The following is a 13,527-nucleotide window of genomic DNA, read 5'->3' as shown; positions in this document are numbered from 1 at the left end:
GCCTTAACTAGCACCGATGCTCGAAAGATAGGGACCTGTAGAATCTTCTAGATTTCTCGAATTGGGCCCTCTCAAAAGCCGATGAGTCATCGGACTTTTTGAGCAACATCATGTGCACAGATGAAGCGAATTTTCACAGAAATGCCCAGATAAATTTGCATGATCATTGTTAGATGATTGGGTAGTATTTATTGGAAGTATCATTTTATTGGAGTGACTACAATGCACACTGGGTAAAGCGCAAATCGCACCAGTACCAGTGGTCGTTCAATGTGGGGCACAGAATTTACGCCGGTGCTATATTCAGGCCCATGTTCTTCGATCCCACACCGACTATAGTCAGCGTTACGTGGACGAAACTCTTGAAGTAGCGGTGGATGAGCTTCTCAGCGAAGTCCCGCTGTCACGTCTTCCACTTCTGTGGTGTCAGTAAGATGGAGCACCAGCACACAGCAGCAGCCGAGCACAAAACTGGCTGGGTGCGACTTTTCATACGCAATACATTGGAAGGCATGGGCCTCTAAATTGGCCAGCTAAGTCACCTGACCGCTGTCCAATCGATTTCTTTCTTTGGGTTTATGTGAAAAAATGTGTTTCCATGATTGAGACGGACGTCAGATTAGCTTAAGACAAGGATAACGCATGTCTGCCATAGAATTCGGGCGCCGTTCATCAAGAAAGCCACTGAAGATGCGACAAAGCGGACTCATTACTGCGTAGATGCAGAATGAGATTAATTCGAACACTCCCTCTAGGCAGCAGCTGGTGTTCAACGGCGCTTAGGAATGCATGGATAATAAGCGCACACTGAAATCTGATGACTGAGTAAGCGCACACTGAAATCTGATTTTACTTTTGTGCAGGCGTCCCGATTGCCAATTTGGCTCATCTAGAAGTGGTTATTCACTTTCTGGAACGCATTCGTTTTGCCTTTTCTCAACACGTGGGTCGCTTCCTTCCCTGTTCGTTTCGCTTTTATTTTATACCATGAACCTATTTTTGCAGCACGTATACACTCTCATGAAAGCTAAAACCATCAGTTTAATTTCGCTGTGGTCCGAAGCAAGTTTCTGGCGCGAAATATAGCTGCGCGCTCACTCTGTCGATGCAGTGTGAGTAAAGCCGGGATTTTGAAACGTGCTATGCCTATTACATTGATTTTCGCGTTTCGTGAGTGGTTATATAGGGCTGCGCTTGGCCGCGTTATCAAGCCGCGTTTGCTATCATTGTGATCAGTCGGCCTTGAGAGACGGATAACCAGTGTGACGTAGAGAAGAAGTAATAGCTGCAAGGCCGCGAATCCTGCTGTTGGTGCTGCTTCCGTACCCTTATCAAGGTGATGCGCTGCCTCTTCGGGTTTGCGACAGGCAATGCAGTGTCTTTCAATGAGCCTATTTGAGGGCGCTGCTTCAGGATGCGGTTGGGAGCGCACTCACGTGGTATTTTTGATATTTTGTGAGGTTTGTTTGTCAGTCGCAAAAAATTTTACGCACTTAGTACGTCGCTGAAAACACAGCAGTTAAATATCATTTCGGGGTATCGGAGGGTGCCTACAAAATACCTCATTGACACTTTGGTATTTAGAACAGCACTTCTCAAATTAGATAATAAATTGCTATAGTCGAAGTGAATTTCAAGAACGGAATAATTACTGGCGGCTACCCCACTGTACTGGAAACAATATGCACTAGTCTTCTTCGAGTAACGCAACTGCTCTTTTTTTAAGTCTTGGTGCATGATAGTTCAGGGATCCTGTATAATTCACTCAGTAACCGAAATGAGACCAAGCCGGATTCATTCGAAATCAGAATCATCAGGAGTCATGCGTAGAAGTGGTTGTACACGGACTCACATAAAAAGAAAAAAAAAGACAGAGAGAGGCTCCACTTTCGCCAGATAGGCGAAGCAGTAGTAGTGATAGCGAAGTATACGACAATTACACGAAGGAAGATGACACCACCGAGAGACGCCATATTCTTGGTGGTGGGAGAGGACTCAGGCTGGAAATCTTCTAAATTGTCATATAAGGCCGTCTCTTCAGTGAACTATTCGTCGAGGTCAACCGAAGTTTCTTCAAGTGCAATATATATATATATATGCATATATGCATCGGCAAGCTGGTCCGCCCTCCCCCTCCAGGAAAAGCATAATGAAAACTGTTTGACTATGGTGCTCATTAAGATGCGTTAACGAAAAGGCTTCGACAGGGCTGTAGTAGACGGTAGTCTTCTCACTACGGTAAACAAGGTTTCCAAAGAACACTCACGCGGAAATACAAGAAAACTAACGAGCAAGCACATGCACGCACATGCACTGCAGTTGGATAAACGAATGACGACAAAAATAAAGAAAAAGTAAAACGAAATTAATCCGCTTTGCGTCGACTAATCCACCGGAGCGCTGTCCCTTAAGCGCAGGAAAAGATCACGCTCGGCGATACCATTCACTTTGATCTACTCCAACGTTCCGACGCCGCGGCTGGATGGTAAGTAGCTCACGCCGAGCGGCCCAATGCGTGTACCATAAATCTTAGCGCGTTATTAAATTAGGGCTATAGCCTGCGCAAACTTTTCAACGCAAAGTTTGGGCGGGCTTCAACGGATGTTTCACGACGTCCGGTGTCGTGGAAGTGACGCGGAGGGAGCGAAGGCGAACGAGCGCAACGAACTATAGCGAGGGAGGAGCCGCCGAAAACGCGGTGATATCGCCGGCTGCAATCTCACTCGCACACGGCCAGCGGCTGTTGAATCACGAAGCGCGTGTCGGTTGGACGGTGGAGTTTCACCGGCTCGTGCGATGACCATTCCCTGGAGGGTTATTCGCTTCGCTCCTTCTCGTTTTTGCATGGCGCCTCCTTACAATGGCCGGTGTATTACGTCGAACGCCCTTGTGAGGGCGCACTTGAGCAAAGAGTCGACGCCTGCCGGCCTGCCGGCTATTCGTCAGGCCGAATAGCTTGTCGGTTTATACGGCGAAATGAAAAAGGCCGCTGTCTTCGTCGCCTTAGAGAGCCTTAACAAAATTGGCGCTTGCGATAATGAGGAACCCGGCCATTCTGGAATGTCAGAAGCCCGTCGAGAAAGTGCTTTAATATTAATGTAAGAATAACTGCGCTTAAATCAACCGAAACTCGGAGGAGGAAAGCGTAGGCGGTTAAAATTAAAGTAAAAGCGACGGCGTATCAAATGGCTACAAAACATTGACATACAATCTCGACGAGGCTTTTCGTATGGATGAGATAGGAATATGTGAAAGACCATTAATTCGCAGGCCAGCTTCGCTACCTCCAACATAATTATTTTCCTAGCTCTCGCTCATGAAAATGCCTGAACACAGACTGAGTTCTCAGTAATTGCGTAATGAAACTAAAGGTGGCGTAGATGTCGCTATTGTCGACTTGCGCTTTCTATATTTATCAACTTCTTCTTCTTCTTCTTCTTCTTCTTCTTCTTCTTCTTATTATTATTATTATTATTATTATTATTATTATTATTATTATTATTATTATTATTATTATTGCACTATACTTGTTAACTCTGTGGAAAACCACTCGTGTTTTACCTGTATTGAAGGCTGGCTGTAAAATGATGTCTCGCATTATCGCCTGATTTCTCTTCTATGTGCCACCTCTAAGATAGTTGAGCTTGCCATAGACAACATATTGCCTTTACCGTGAAGAACTTATTGATTCTGAGTCAGCATGGATTTCTCACCAGCTGTTCCGCTATCACAAATCTCGTAAGTTTCATGACACAAATTTCCGCGGCGGTACTTCAAGGATATCTAGTTGACACCAATTACTGTGATCTAACAAAACTTTCGGTATAGTCAGCCACTCACTGTTTGTGATCAAGCTTACATGCTTTATTGTTTAGCCTTTAGTCGGCACTTGCGCGGCTATCTTGAAACATCGTGTCACATAAGGTCAATGGCCAAACGTGTTATTTTTTACATGGAAACTAGCGACGTCCCTCAAGCAGCAGTATTGGGACCTCTCCTTTCTAACATTTTATTAATGACGTTCTTCCCACTATTTGTAAGTCTTATTTCCTTTCATATATTGATTACATCAAGATTTTAAAGTAAATTAAAACCGCTGATGACTGCCGCATCCTGCTGTCGGACCTGTTTTCTTTTTCTAAATGGTGCAAGAATAATACACTCGTCTTGAATGCTGCTAAGACCAAAGTCATGACTTTCGTACGTAAAACCGCAAGCATTTTCCTATTCTGTAGATTTCGTGCCATTATGTATATAAGGGCTGTGAGATCATTGATCTCGGTGTCGTTTTTGATAGAATCTAACACTTTTCTACTCACACTAAACGCGTTGTAACGCGGGGTACGCGCTCTCTTGGCTCTGTTTTCTGACTATCGAGGGAATTCAATTTTCCTACACCGTTCTGCAGGTTGGACGCAACTGTCTTCCTCAACTCGAATACGCGTCGGTCTTCTGCAATGGCTTTTCTATATTCAACAGTGACATTATAGATCGGGTACACAAAACGTTTCTAAGCACATATCACTACCGCGTTGTTCTAGCACACTTGAACTATTGCCATTGCCCTTACTCCGCTGCCGACGTAATCGCGCTGACTTTGTTTCTTTTCAATCTTCTTCACGGTACATATCCTCACTTGCCCGGAACTCCACAGTTGTACCATATTTCGTACGCCGCGCAAGCTCACCAGAAATATAGACTTTTTCATTTTCCTGCCTGTCATCACTAACACTAAACCGCCCAAGGAATACTGAATCGTTACCACGCCAATTTTCATTATTTTGATATTTTTTCATAACTCGTTCTCATTGTTCTTTTTCGGGCTTTGCGTTGTCGTGTCGTAGTTTCACACATCCTTCAGCTGCCTTTCTCAACTTTTTTTGTATCTACCTTAATTGCGTTTTGTTGTGTGTACACTCCGCTTTCCACAAGCGTTCTTTTTATTCATTGCGTTCTTTTTAACTTGTATTCCCTTACAATATTTTTGGTCTTGCTTTTTTTTGCTTTTGGTTCTAATGTACGCGTACACCAGCACTGACTTTAGGGTTGATCTCGGTAATTGATTGATTGATTGATTGATTGATTGATTGATTGATTCATTCATTCATTCATTCATTCATTCATTCATTCATTCATTCATTCATTCATTCATTCATTCATTGCTTTAGCTCCAGAACACCAAACTCGAATGATGGTGTATAATCACACAAAACAAAAGCTCCTGGCTAACTGAAGGCGGCTGCTCTTTCATGCATCAGCTCATTGACCAAGGCAGGAGGCGAACTGAAAGCTGAGCCTTTGCAATATATTGATGTCCCAGTGCTAAAAGCCTGCAGACCTTCTTTGCCCAAGGCTTCTGGCAGGTGTAACGCAAAGCCAGCAGCGAAAACGCACCCATTGAAGGGGCCGCTGCTCGGCTGACATCGAACTCGCCACTGCTTACAGGGCGCGTTATATTCCCAAGTGAATGCAGTGCAAGAGATGTACATTTGAGTAGAACTTGTTGCTGGGCGAGTTGGTTGGGATCTAATAAATGCATTGTTGCGTCAAAAAAAGGAAAAAGAAGACTTGGGAAGGAAGAGTACGAAACGACAGATTGAGCGTTGATCTGTCGTTTCGTACTCTTCCTTCCCAAGTCTTTTTTTTTCCTTTTTTTGGCGCAACAATGTATTCATTAGATGTACATTTCTCGTTGCTTTCCTCACCAAGACCGCGATATATTAATGGCAAAATGAAATCTTTCATGGTCACTGCATGGCCATTTGTCTATCACGTAAACTGCAGTGGTTAGCGCACGTACAAACGGTGACACGTCTGTGCTTACTTGAAACGTATAAACAATGATATTGTTTAAATTGGCGAAATAATTTGATGAGAAAGAACGCGATGAAAATTACAACCATGAATACCGTGAACCGTGCTATTCATTGCTGTCTTTCTTGTACTCTATATAATAAGGACCGGGTAGACGAAGCAACTGTGCTTTTTTTTTTCTTTTTTACGATATGGGCCGCAAGAGCCATACAAGCACCCCTATTCTATCCTACTCTAAAGCACTTTACCGGCTTGCGTGCAGCATTCAGCGAGCGCTAGTTAATCAACTCCTTGACCTCACAGTTTGTATACCGCTTTGATAAGCCGAACACCTTATAACCCCAATCCGCATGCTCGTGCCCGGTCATCTGATCCCACAGGAGAATTGATTGGGACACAGCGCTACTGAGAGAAAAAGCTATCGTCAATCCATCACAACATTAAACTACTTTTCTCTAAGCCGTCCGGCGAGTTCTTGACCTGAAAGCAAAAATTGTAGCACACAATTTTTAACGAACTCATCTTTGTCATGTGGTTGGTCTAGAGCCCAGCTTGCAACACGTGCACCCCCTCCCACCCACCCCACCCCCTACCTCTCATGCTTTTATTGCACGGCCGCACTTTGTTTCATAATATGGCGGCACTTCTGCAAACCAGGCGTCTTCTGACGCTCTATAATGAAACGAGGATTTTCGGGAAACTGAGCACGCAAGGCTTTAACGCGGAGTGGCACGAGGTGTAGGAACACGTGCGTTCGGTAATTCGCACGTTCGATTGGACCACACCGGCTAGACATTCATGAGCCGTGATGATGGAGACTAGATTGAGCAACTCGGCACATGCTGCGACTCAAAACTAGTAATCCAGGCGAACTTATCCAATGCATCTAAAGAAGCACGCAAGTGCGATATGGGAACCATTGGCATGGGCGAGGCGAATAGCGCCTAAAACGATAAGGTCAAACGGCCACCCAATGGTCGCTTTGGGTAGCGCATGGCAAAAGCCGTGCGTGAGCAGACGCATTCGTTGGCGCAATTCCCGAACTGCCTAACCGTGTTTTTCCGACGTTCTTAAAACGAGAACTCTCCTAGTCGACTGCTTCCTCACGGAGTGACATGTAGTGTAGCTATATTGAGACAGCGAATGAACACATAAGTATGATAAGAAGCCACTGCAGAACATCAAGCCTACTTACCAATTAGGATTTACGCCTGCTTCAAGACCGACAGCACCATTCTGGTGTCTGCACTGGCTTCAGATGCAAATAACTGTTCCGGTTATCAAAAAGAAAGCCGGATCGCCATCGCAAGTTTTTTAAAGGAAGAAACCCTGCAATATATTTACAGCATGCACGGAAGACAGGTAAGAATCAACCATGAATGACTATGCGAAATGGCAGCAAATGCGTTATTTTTAATACAGGAATAATGAAGGTGTCCTAAAGGGTTTGGAAACTCATGCAGGGAGCTAAGCGTGACGTAATCAACTTTTGCAAGGCTAGGTAGGCCTACACCAAGCAACACACCTCCTCCTTTTCTTTCCCTGACGTCATCAGCGTCCTTCAACGTTCGAGAGTTTTCGACCACCAGCCGCGGTGGTCACTAGCATTTCGGCATACATTTAGTTCATCAGGGTTCCTAGACTTCATACGTAAAGGTGGAATATTGTGACCAGTAATTCTTAACGTTCTATTAGCATCGCTCTTAGAATGTGGTATTGATTTTTTACTCTATGAAATGCACTCCTTCATCCCCTCTCTACGTGTAGCGTAGCAAACTGGACAAGGTCAAGTTAACCTCCCTGCCTTTCCTTCCTCCCTTATCTCCCTCTCTTACTATACGAAAGACTGACACAGAGTTCTGGTGGTCCATTTGTGCATAGAAAAAAAATATTTGGCGCTTCCTTGGCTCAGGCGAACCTGTTATAATTTGAAATACGAGAATGTTGACGCAAAGGTCATCATATAATCGCTTTAAGAACAAGTGCTTGTATACCGGGCCGCAAGGCTTCGCATGAGAAAGAAAGACGTGCCAACCCCCTCTTGCATGAACACTGGTGCATTAGATGCTTAAACTATACATTAGAAACAAAGTAAGTTCTAGAAATGGTTACGAGACTGTAGAAAGGGGATAAGCTACCTAGATCTCATGAGATCATAGCATTTGGACACAAGGAGGCGAGAAAGGAATCTGTGAAACTGCATGAATGGTTGTACTTGTTCCAACAGGTTTACCGAGGCAGTGGCCGTTCCATCAGTTGCCATCTTGTTGCAATTTAAATTTTCTCGCATTACGACGCCAGCATTGCGGCAGCAGCAAAAGTTGTGGCCCTTCAAGGTGTCATTGATTAAATGCCACAGCAGCCATCTAATTGCTGGGCAATTTTCAGCGATTTGAAGGGAGCCCTACAAACTCTGCAGATTGCCCTACATTATGGTACAGCAGCTAGCGTGCGAAATATGACGCGCTCACGAAGGGACATGACGTTTTACTCCAATGTTGCCGAGCCACTCTAGAATTGTCGGCCACTGTAGCGTAGATAAAGCTACGTGCTTGGGGTCATCAACAATAACAACGGAAGCCTATGCAAGTCTCGAGAACGTATGCTGTGCAGCGACTTCAATCGCCCGCTCTCCACATCATGCTTCTACATATACATTCGAATTCCGTGGGTTGGTCAAAATCCTGCGTGTGTTCTCTGGACACTAACTTGCGACTTCGCCTGCCACCCAGGCTCTCCCGTCCCGAAACAACCTCATTATCTCGTGTGTGACTGAGCTCCGCATTCATCAATGTTATTCATTCCTAACAGGAATCGCCAACAGCGCCACGTGCAATCCTTGGGCGCTCAGTGATGTGCTTTGCGAGCTATGTTCCGCCGGTCGGATGACAGACCACTCACGGAGGTAAAGACCATGGGACGTAGTAGTAAGCACTACTGCACTTCGTGAGTGCGACTGGAATATGCCAATATTTATGGCTGTAGGCGAACATTCCTCTGCCTGTCTGCTAAAATGTGCCAGTGTTTTTTTCGCTTTAAGTGAAGTATGAGTTCTCCAAAACGCGCCCAAATTTCAGTTCTTGTAAGCCTAAAATGGCTGCCACTTTATTCATCTTCTGATCCTTCTTTTTTCAAATCCCTCTTTTCTCCTTTCTCCTCCCCAAGTTTAGAGCAGCCAAATGGGCACGTCCTTCGTTAACCCTCCTGCCCTTTCCTTTCTCTCTCTCCCTCTCTCTCTTGTATGAAAGAAAGAATGCTTAGCATTTAAAACAAACAGCTTTTCGTCTGGCAGCTAGATCTAGCAAGCGCGGCTAGATTTTGTTGCAACGAACAGTTTTTTGCTCAATAGCAAATATAGGACGACGTCAGTCGACTGAAAATCAAGAATAACAGTGCACTAGGTATGAACTGCCACAGTCTAAGTTAGTCCGGAGTGCTCAGCTATACTAGCGACCCGTTTCTTCAGTCGATAGCATTACTTTTGGGAAGTAAAGGCCAGGGAATCTAATTACGCTCAAGTTAAGGTTACCCGAGCTCAAGTTCAGACGAAAGTTTCTTTCCGTTCATAACTTGTGAAGTAGTGCATGCAATGTCGTGTACATGAGCGCACCCTTTCCTCAACGCTAAATAAAAAAAAAGCACCTTAGCTCCCAAGCCTCGCGTGAAGGCATATACATGTCAGTCGACGCAGAAAGATTTTTCTAAAGAAAAGGCTGTATAACTGCAGTTAGATCCGCTTTCATGCTAGAGCGCAATTACTCGGGACGGCAAGCGCCGCTGGTTAAAGCTCGTTGCCAGCATTGCAGTCAGCGGAGGCTTGAGGGTACTTCCAGCAAGCGACCGTCTGAATCCATACCGGAAAGTCTCGCCAAATTATGTAGGCCTAGTCGTTAAATTAGAATGGAAGCACCAGTACACTATCAAGTGCAAGCTCCTTATAGCGCACATGACGTCAGGGCGGAGCTTCTTGCGTTTTAAGGGGACTCATAGTCAGACAAAACACGCCTCCGCATTCGGCTGCCATTTGAGACGGTCCTCCGTTTTGGTTTGGTCTTTTGGCTATAAAAATGCCTCGTGCGCGGCGTCTCCTGCGCTGCCTCCTGCGCGGTGCAAGGTAAGTGGACACATAATGTAATGCAGATGCGGTAGCTTGTTCTCGAGTTCTAACATCACGTTATAAAATGCCTTACGAAGCGTTGGAACCCCATTACGTTGGATATTTAAACTGCTACCATGATGTGAACAACAACATTTTCCAGCTCTAGTCAATAAGAGAAAGCAAAATGAATGTAAGATTCCTCAGAGGCCAGCTTGTCTGAGACGACAAGTGAGCTTAAAACATGTTACGTAGAGTGGTGCGGCCCTCTTTCTTTCAGCACTTTCCACTTCACGGACTGAACATGACAACTTTTGCATTGCAAATACTGCAGAAAAGAAAGTACGGAGTTTCCAATTGAGACTCTTTCATTTTTAAACCCTGCGCTCAAGTGTAACATTACGTAATGCATCCTTTCTTTCTGTGTCATTTTCTTTTATGTTATTCAGCTTCCTTATCGAGAAATTTTCACCACTCATAGCACCTTAGCCCGTAAGCTGGGTGTGCCACGTAACTTAAGCTCAAGTTAAAAAAAAGCAAATGTCACGTAGCTCGACCGAACCAAGATAATGGTTTTTTGCCATCACTTCGAGATGCTTAGGTTTTTTTTTGGCATTCCTCCTATTACATGAGTAGTCTTAATTAGCTAATCAACTTCTCAAATATTATAATTAGATTAAAAGTGTCAATGAAAAAATTGTAGGGCAACATGGAAAACACCCGATACAGGTTTCTGATGCTCAATACGTGCTACATAAGAGTATTTTTCCAAGCATGAGAGACGCTCGCGAACACACGCAAAATGCCTCGATCTGCCAATCACGCGGCAATTTCACGTGTGTTCGCGGGCTTCGTTCATGCTTGGAAAAACACTTTTATGTAGCCCGTATTGAGAAACCGGAAACCGTATCGGCAGTCCCCACTAAGGCGTGTCTCATAATCACATCGGGATGTCGACACACAAAACTCCCATTATCTTTTATTTTTTTTTACTAAAATATACTAAGAAGGGCCTACATCTTAGCAGGTCATGTATTTTTATCTACCTCTAATACGTGTTTCCTTTACGTAGACGTGCGTACTTGAGCTGCACCTTCTGGAGTAATTAGACACCAAGCAGCCGCGAGAAATTCATCCCGGAAACACGTGCTGACGACTTGGGGGCCAACGAGCTCCCACTCACAGTGCACGTCCAGGACCCAGTAGTCGAAGAGCTCGCTGTCGGGCAGGTGCGGGTTGAAGCCGCGGCAGGCGAGCCTCTTGCCATTCATGTCGGCGTGCGCTTCGAGGTGGAGCACGCTCGTCGTGCGAGTGGCATCCGTGGCCAGCGTGGAGCCGTTCAGCGGGACGTCGTCCAGGAACCACTGTATGGCAGCCTTGGGCTGGGCGCCGCGAGCCTGGCATTCCACGTCAATCACCTGGCCGTCCAGCAGCACGGGCTGCGCCGTCACGATGTCCACCTCCAGAGGACGCACTGCGCGAGTACAAAAAATTTCGCTTCTTTCATTAGAACGTTGCGAAACCAGTCGAAAGGTGTCGTAAACTATTCAACGTGGAAGCTTGAGCTAGTTGGTGATAGCGGAACTCGGACAAGCGCTACGGAGCGCGAACAAAACGAAGATACATATAGACAGGACGGGGCACTAGACTTCAACTGAATCTTTTGGAACAAAAAACAGCAACATACATACTTGCGTAGAGACCTACAAAAAAGAAAGAAAAGCAGAAGGCGCAATTGTCATTTTAAAGAATTGCGATGGCGCTTAAGATTCGCTTTTATTTCTTTTGTACGCAAGGCCTGTGAAGGTGCGCTCACACATTTATAGTTTCGTTGCTGCTAATAAATGTGTTAGCACGTCAATTTACAAAGCTTTTCATTCGTAAGTGCTCTTTGACTTTGGCCGGGCACCGACACTAATGATGTGTCTTGCATCAAGATTACCTGAAATTATCCCTTGCGAACAATTCTACCGAGTTTTTTTTTATATGGGCCCTGCCTTTTTAGGCAGGATAATTTTGAGCCAAATATACACATATCAATCGTCAAGCCGTTACAGCTTTGTACACTCTAATTAACATCAGCTTGTCCTAAGAACGCTGGCAACGTCCACAGCTTTTGCGACAATCTACTTGGTTGATAGCGTAACAGTGTGTTTTGTTTCTGTTTATTTCTCCCGGTAGGAGTGTTCGATTAGTTTGAACGGAGCCATGTCCTAGTGTTGGTTCAAAACCTCTGTCCTCTGAAGTACCGGAACCCCGCCAGCTGTGTGTCAAGCACAGAACCCGTACGCGTCTTTTTCGCGGAGCCCACTATTTTCCCTCTTCAAATGTTTGCCCAAGAGCGAGTTGTATCACATTTGATAATGAGGTGGCCGAAATCAAAACTCTTCCCTTTCGTAATAAGCTACTCGTCGCCATTGACGCCTTGGCTAATAGCATGTCCAGCTCCAATATTGGCTTAAATTAAACGTAAAAGCTCTTTGCGAATACTGCCCAACTCTGCAGCACGGGTTTATGGAAAGCTGTGCGGACAGTACTTTCATGGCGTCAGCGTTGTTGGCATGCGGAAAATGGTGGAAGACTATGTTAAACTATCAAGCTAAACAAACTATCGAAGCGATGTAAAGTATAGATGTAGTACGCAATAAGTAAGGAGGCTACCAGGTAATCTTCCACTAAGGAAAGCGAGCCTTGTGTATCTTTTAAAAACTTTGTAGCTAGCCAACAAACATCTATTACGTGCAGTGTTCATCGGGTTAGACAGTGCGCACTTGCTGATAAGAGCCAGCATAACATCGCTAACTTACTCAGCCACTATCCCTCTCCTTGTCTGCATGCCGTATTGCTGGGTGCATTTCATTTCGCTGGTCGGAAAGGCGACATGTCCAAGAGCGGACAAGTTCGAACAATTTACTGCATAGCTCAGGAGGTCACTCACGTTTGTATCGAAATTCCTTTTTGCTGTACAATATCGCAAGCATGTATATATTATGTCAAAGGCAGGCTTTTGAACGAACGAAAAAATAACATCCAAGTAAACAGTTTCAATACTCATACAAAGCTACGCAGCTGAGATTGAGACAACGGCGAACGTCAACTATAACAAGCGTGGATTATTATGTGTGGATAAACGCATGGTCAAACATACTTCTGCAAACTAACTTTACAGTGGTGGGAAAAACTAGGCAGATGAGGCTGTGCCGGGGAGAAGAAAATTATCGACATTGCGCTGTCTGTGAGCGAGCGCGCTGATCGTGGTAAATGATGTCTGTGAATGATTGTGGTGAAACGTTTTCGACGATCTACCCAAACAACAAGAGCCTAGTTAGTTTTATCACCCTCTGAGTATGAAATACGCGACAAAGTACAAATTCCACTTTTCATTCGACGCGAACCAAAACTTTCCAACTCGTCACGGGCAAGGAGAAGCAAAAACCACTGTATTCTAGACAACTAAGGAATGTCACAAGCGAAGACCATAAGCACCAAATTCGTCGGCTGCTCAAGCACAGAATCACCAGATAGACACTAGAGCCACATCTGTACAAATACAAACACGCAAACACAGCCACTGGCTCGGTCACGGTACAGAACACCCAGACACGTTCAACCAGGCC

At 45.0% G+C, this 13,527-nt stretch overlaps 1 protein-coding gene across 6 annotated transcripts in view; it reads right to left on the bottom strand.

Annotated features, from left to right (window-relative positions):
* Window positions 1–13,527, bottom strand: part of LOC135902182 (hemicentin-2-like) — a 602,016-nt gene that overhangs the window by 38,679 nt on the left and 549,810 nt on the right. For all 6 annotated transcript variants that reach the window (XM_070537724.1, XM_070537725.1, XM_070537726.1 and 3 more), the window contains one exon: window positions 11,094–11,384. In XM_070537724.1, coding sequence (XP_070393825.1) covers window positions 11,094–11,384 — 291 coding nt within the window. The remainder of the gene's footprint in view (window positions 1–11,093; window positions 11,385–13,527) is intronic.

Source organism: Dermacentor albipictus, chromosome 4 (assembly GCF_038994185.2).
Source record: "Dermacentor albipictus isolate Rhodes 1998 colony chromosome 4, USDA_Dalb.pri_finalv2, whole genome shotgun sequence".
NCBI lineage: Eukaryota > Metazoa > Arthropoda > Arachnida > Ixodida > Ixodidae > Dermacentor > Dermacentor albipictus.
The sequence above is the reverse complement of the archived record's forward strand: the minus strand, read 5'-3'. Positions and strand labels throughout refer to the sequence as shown.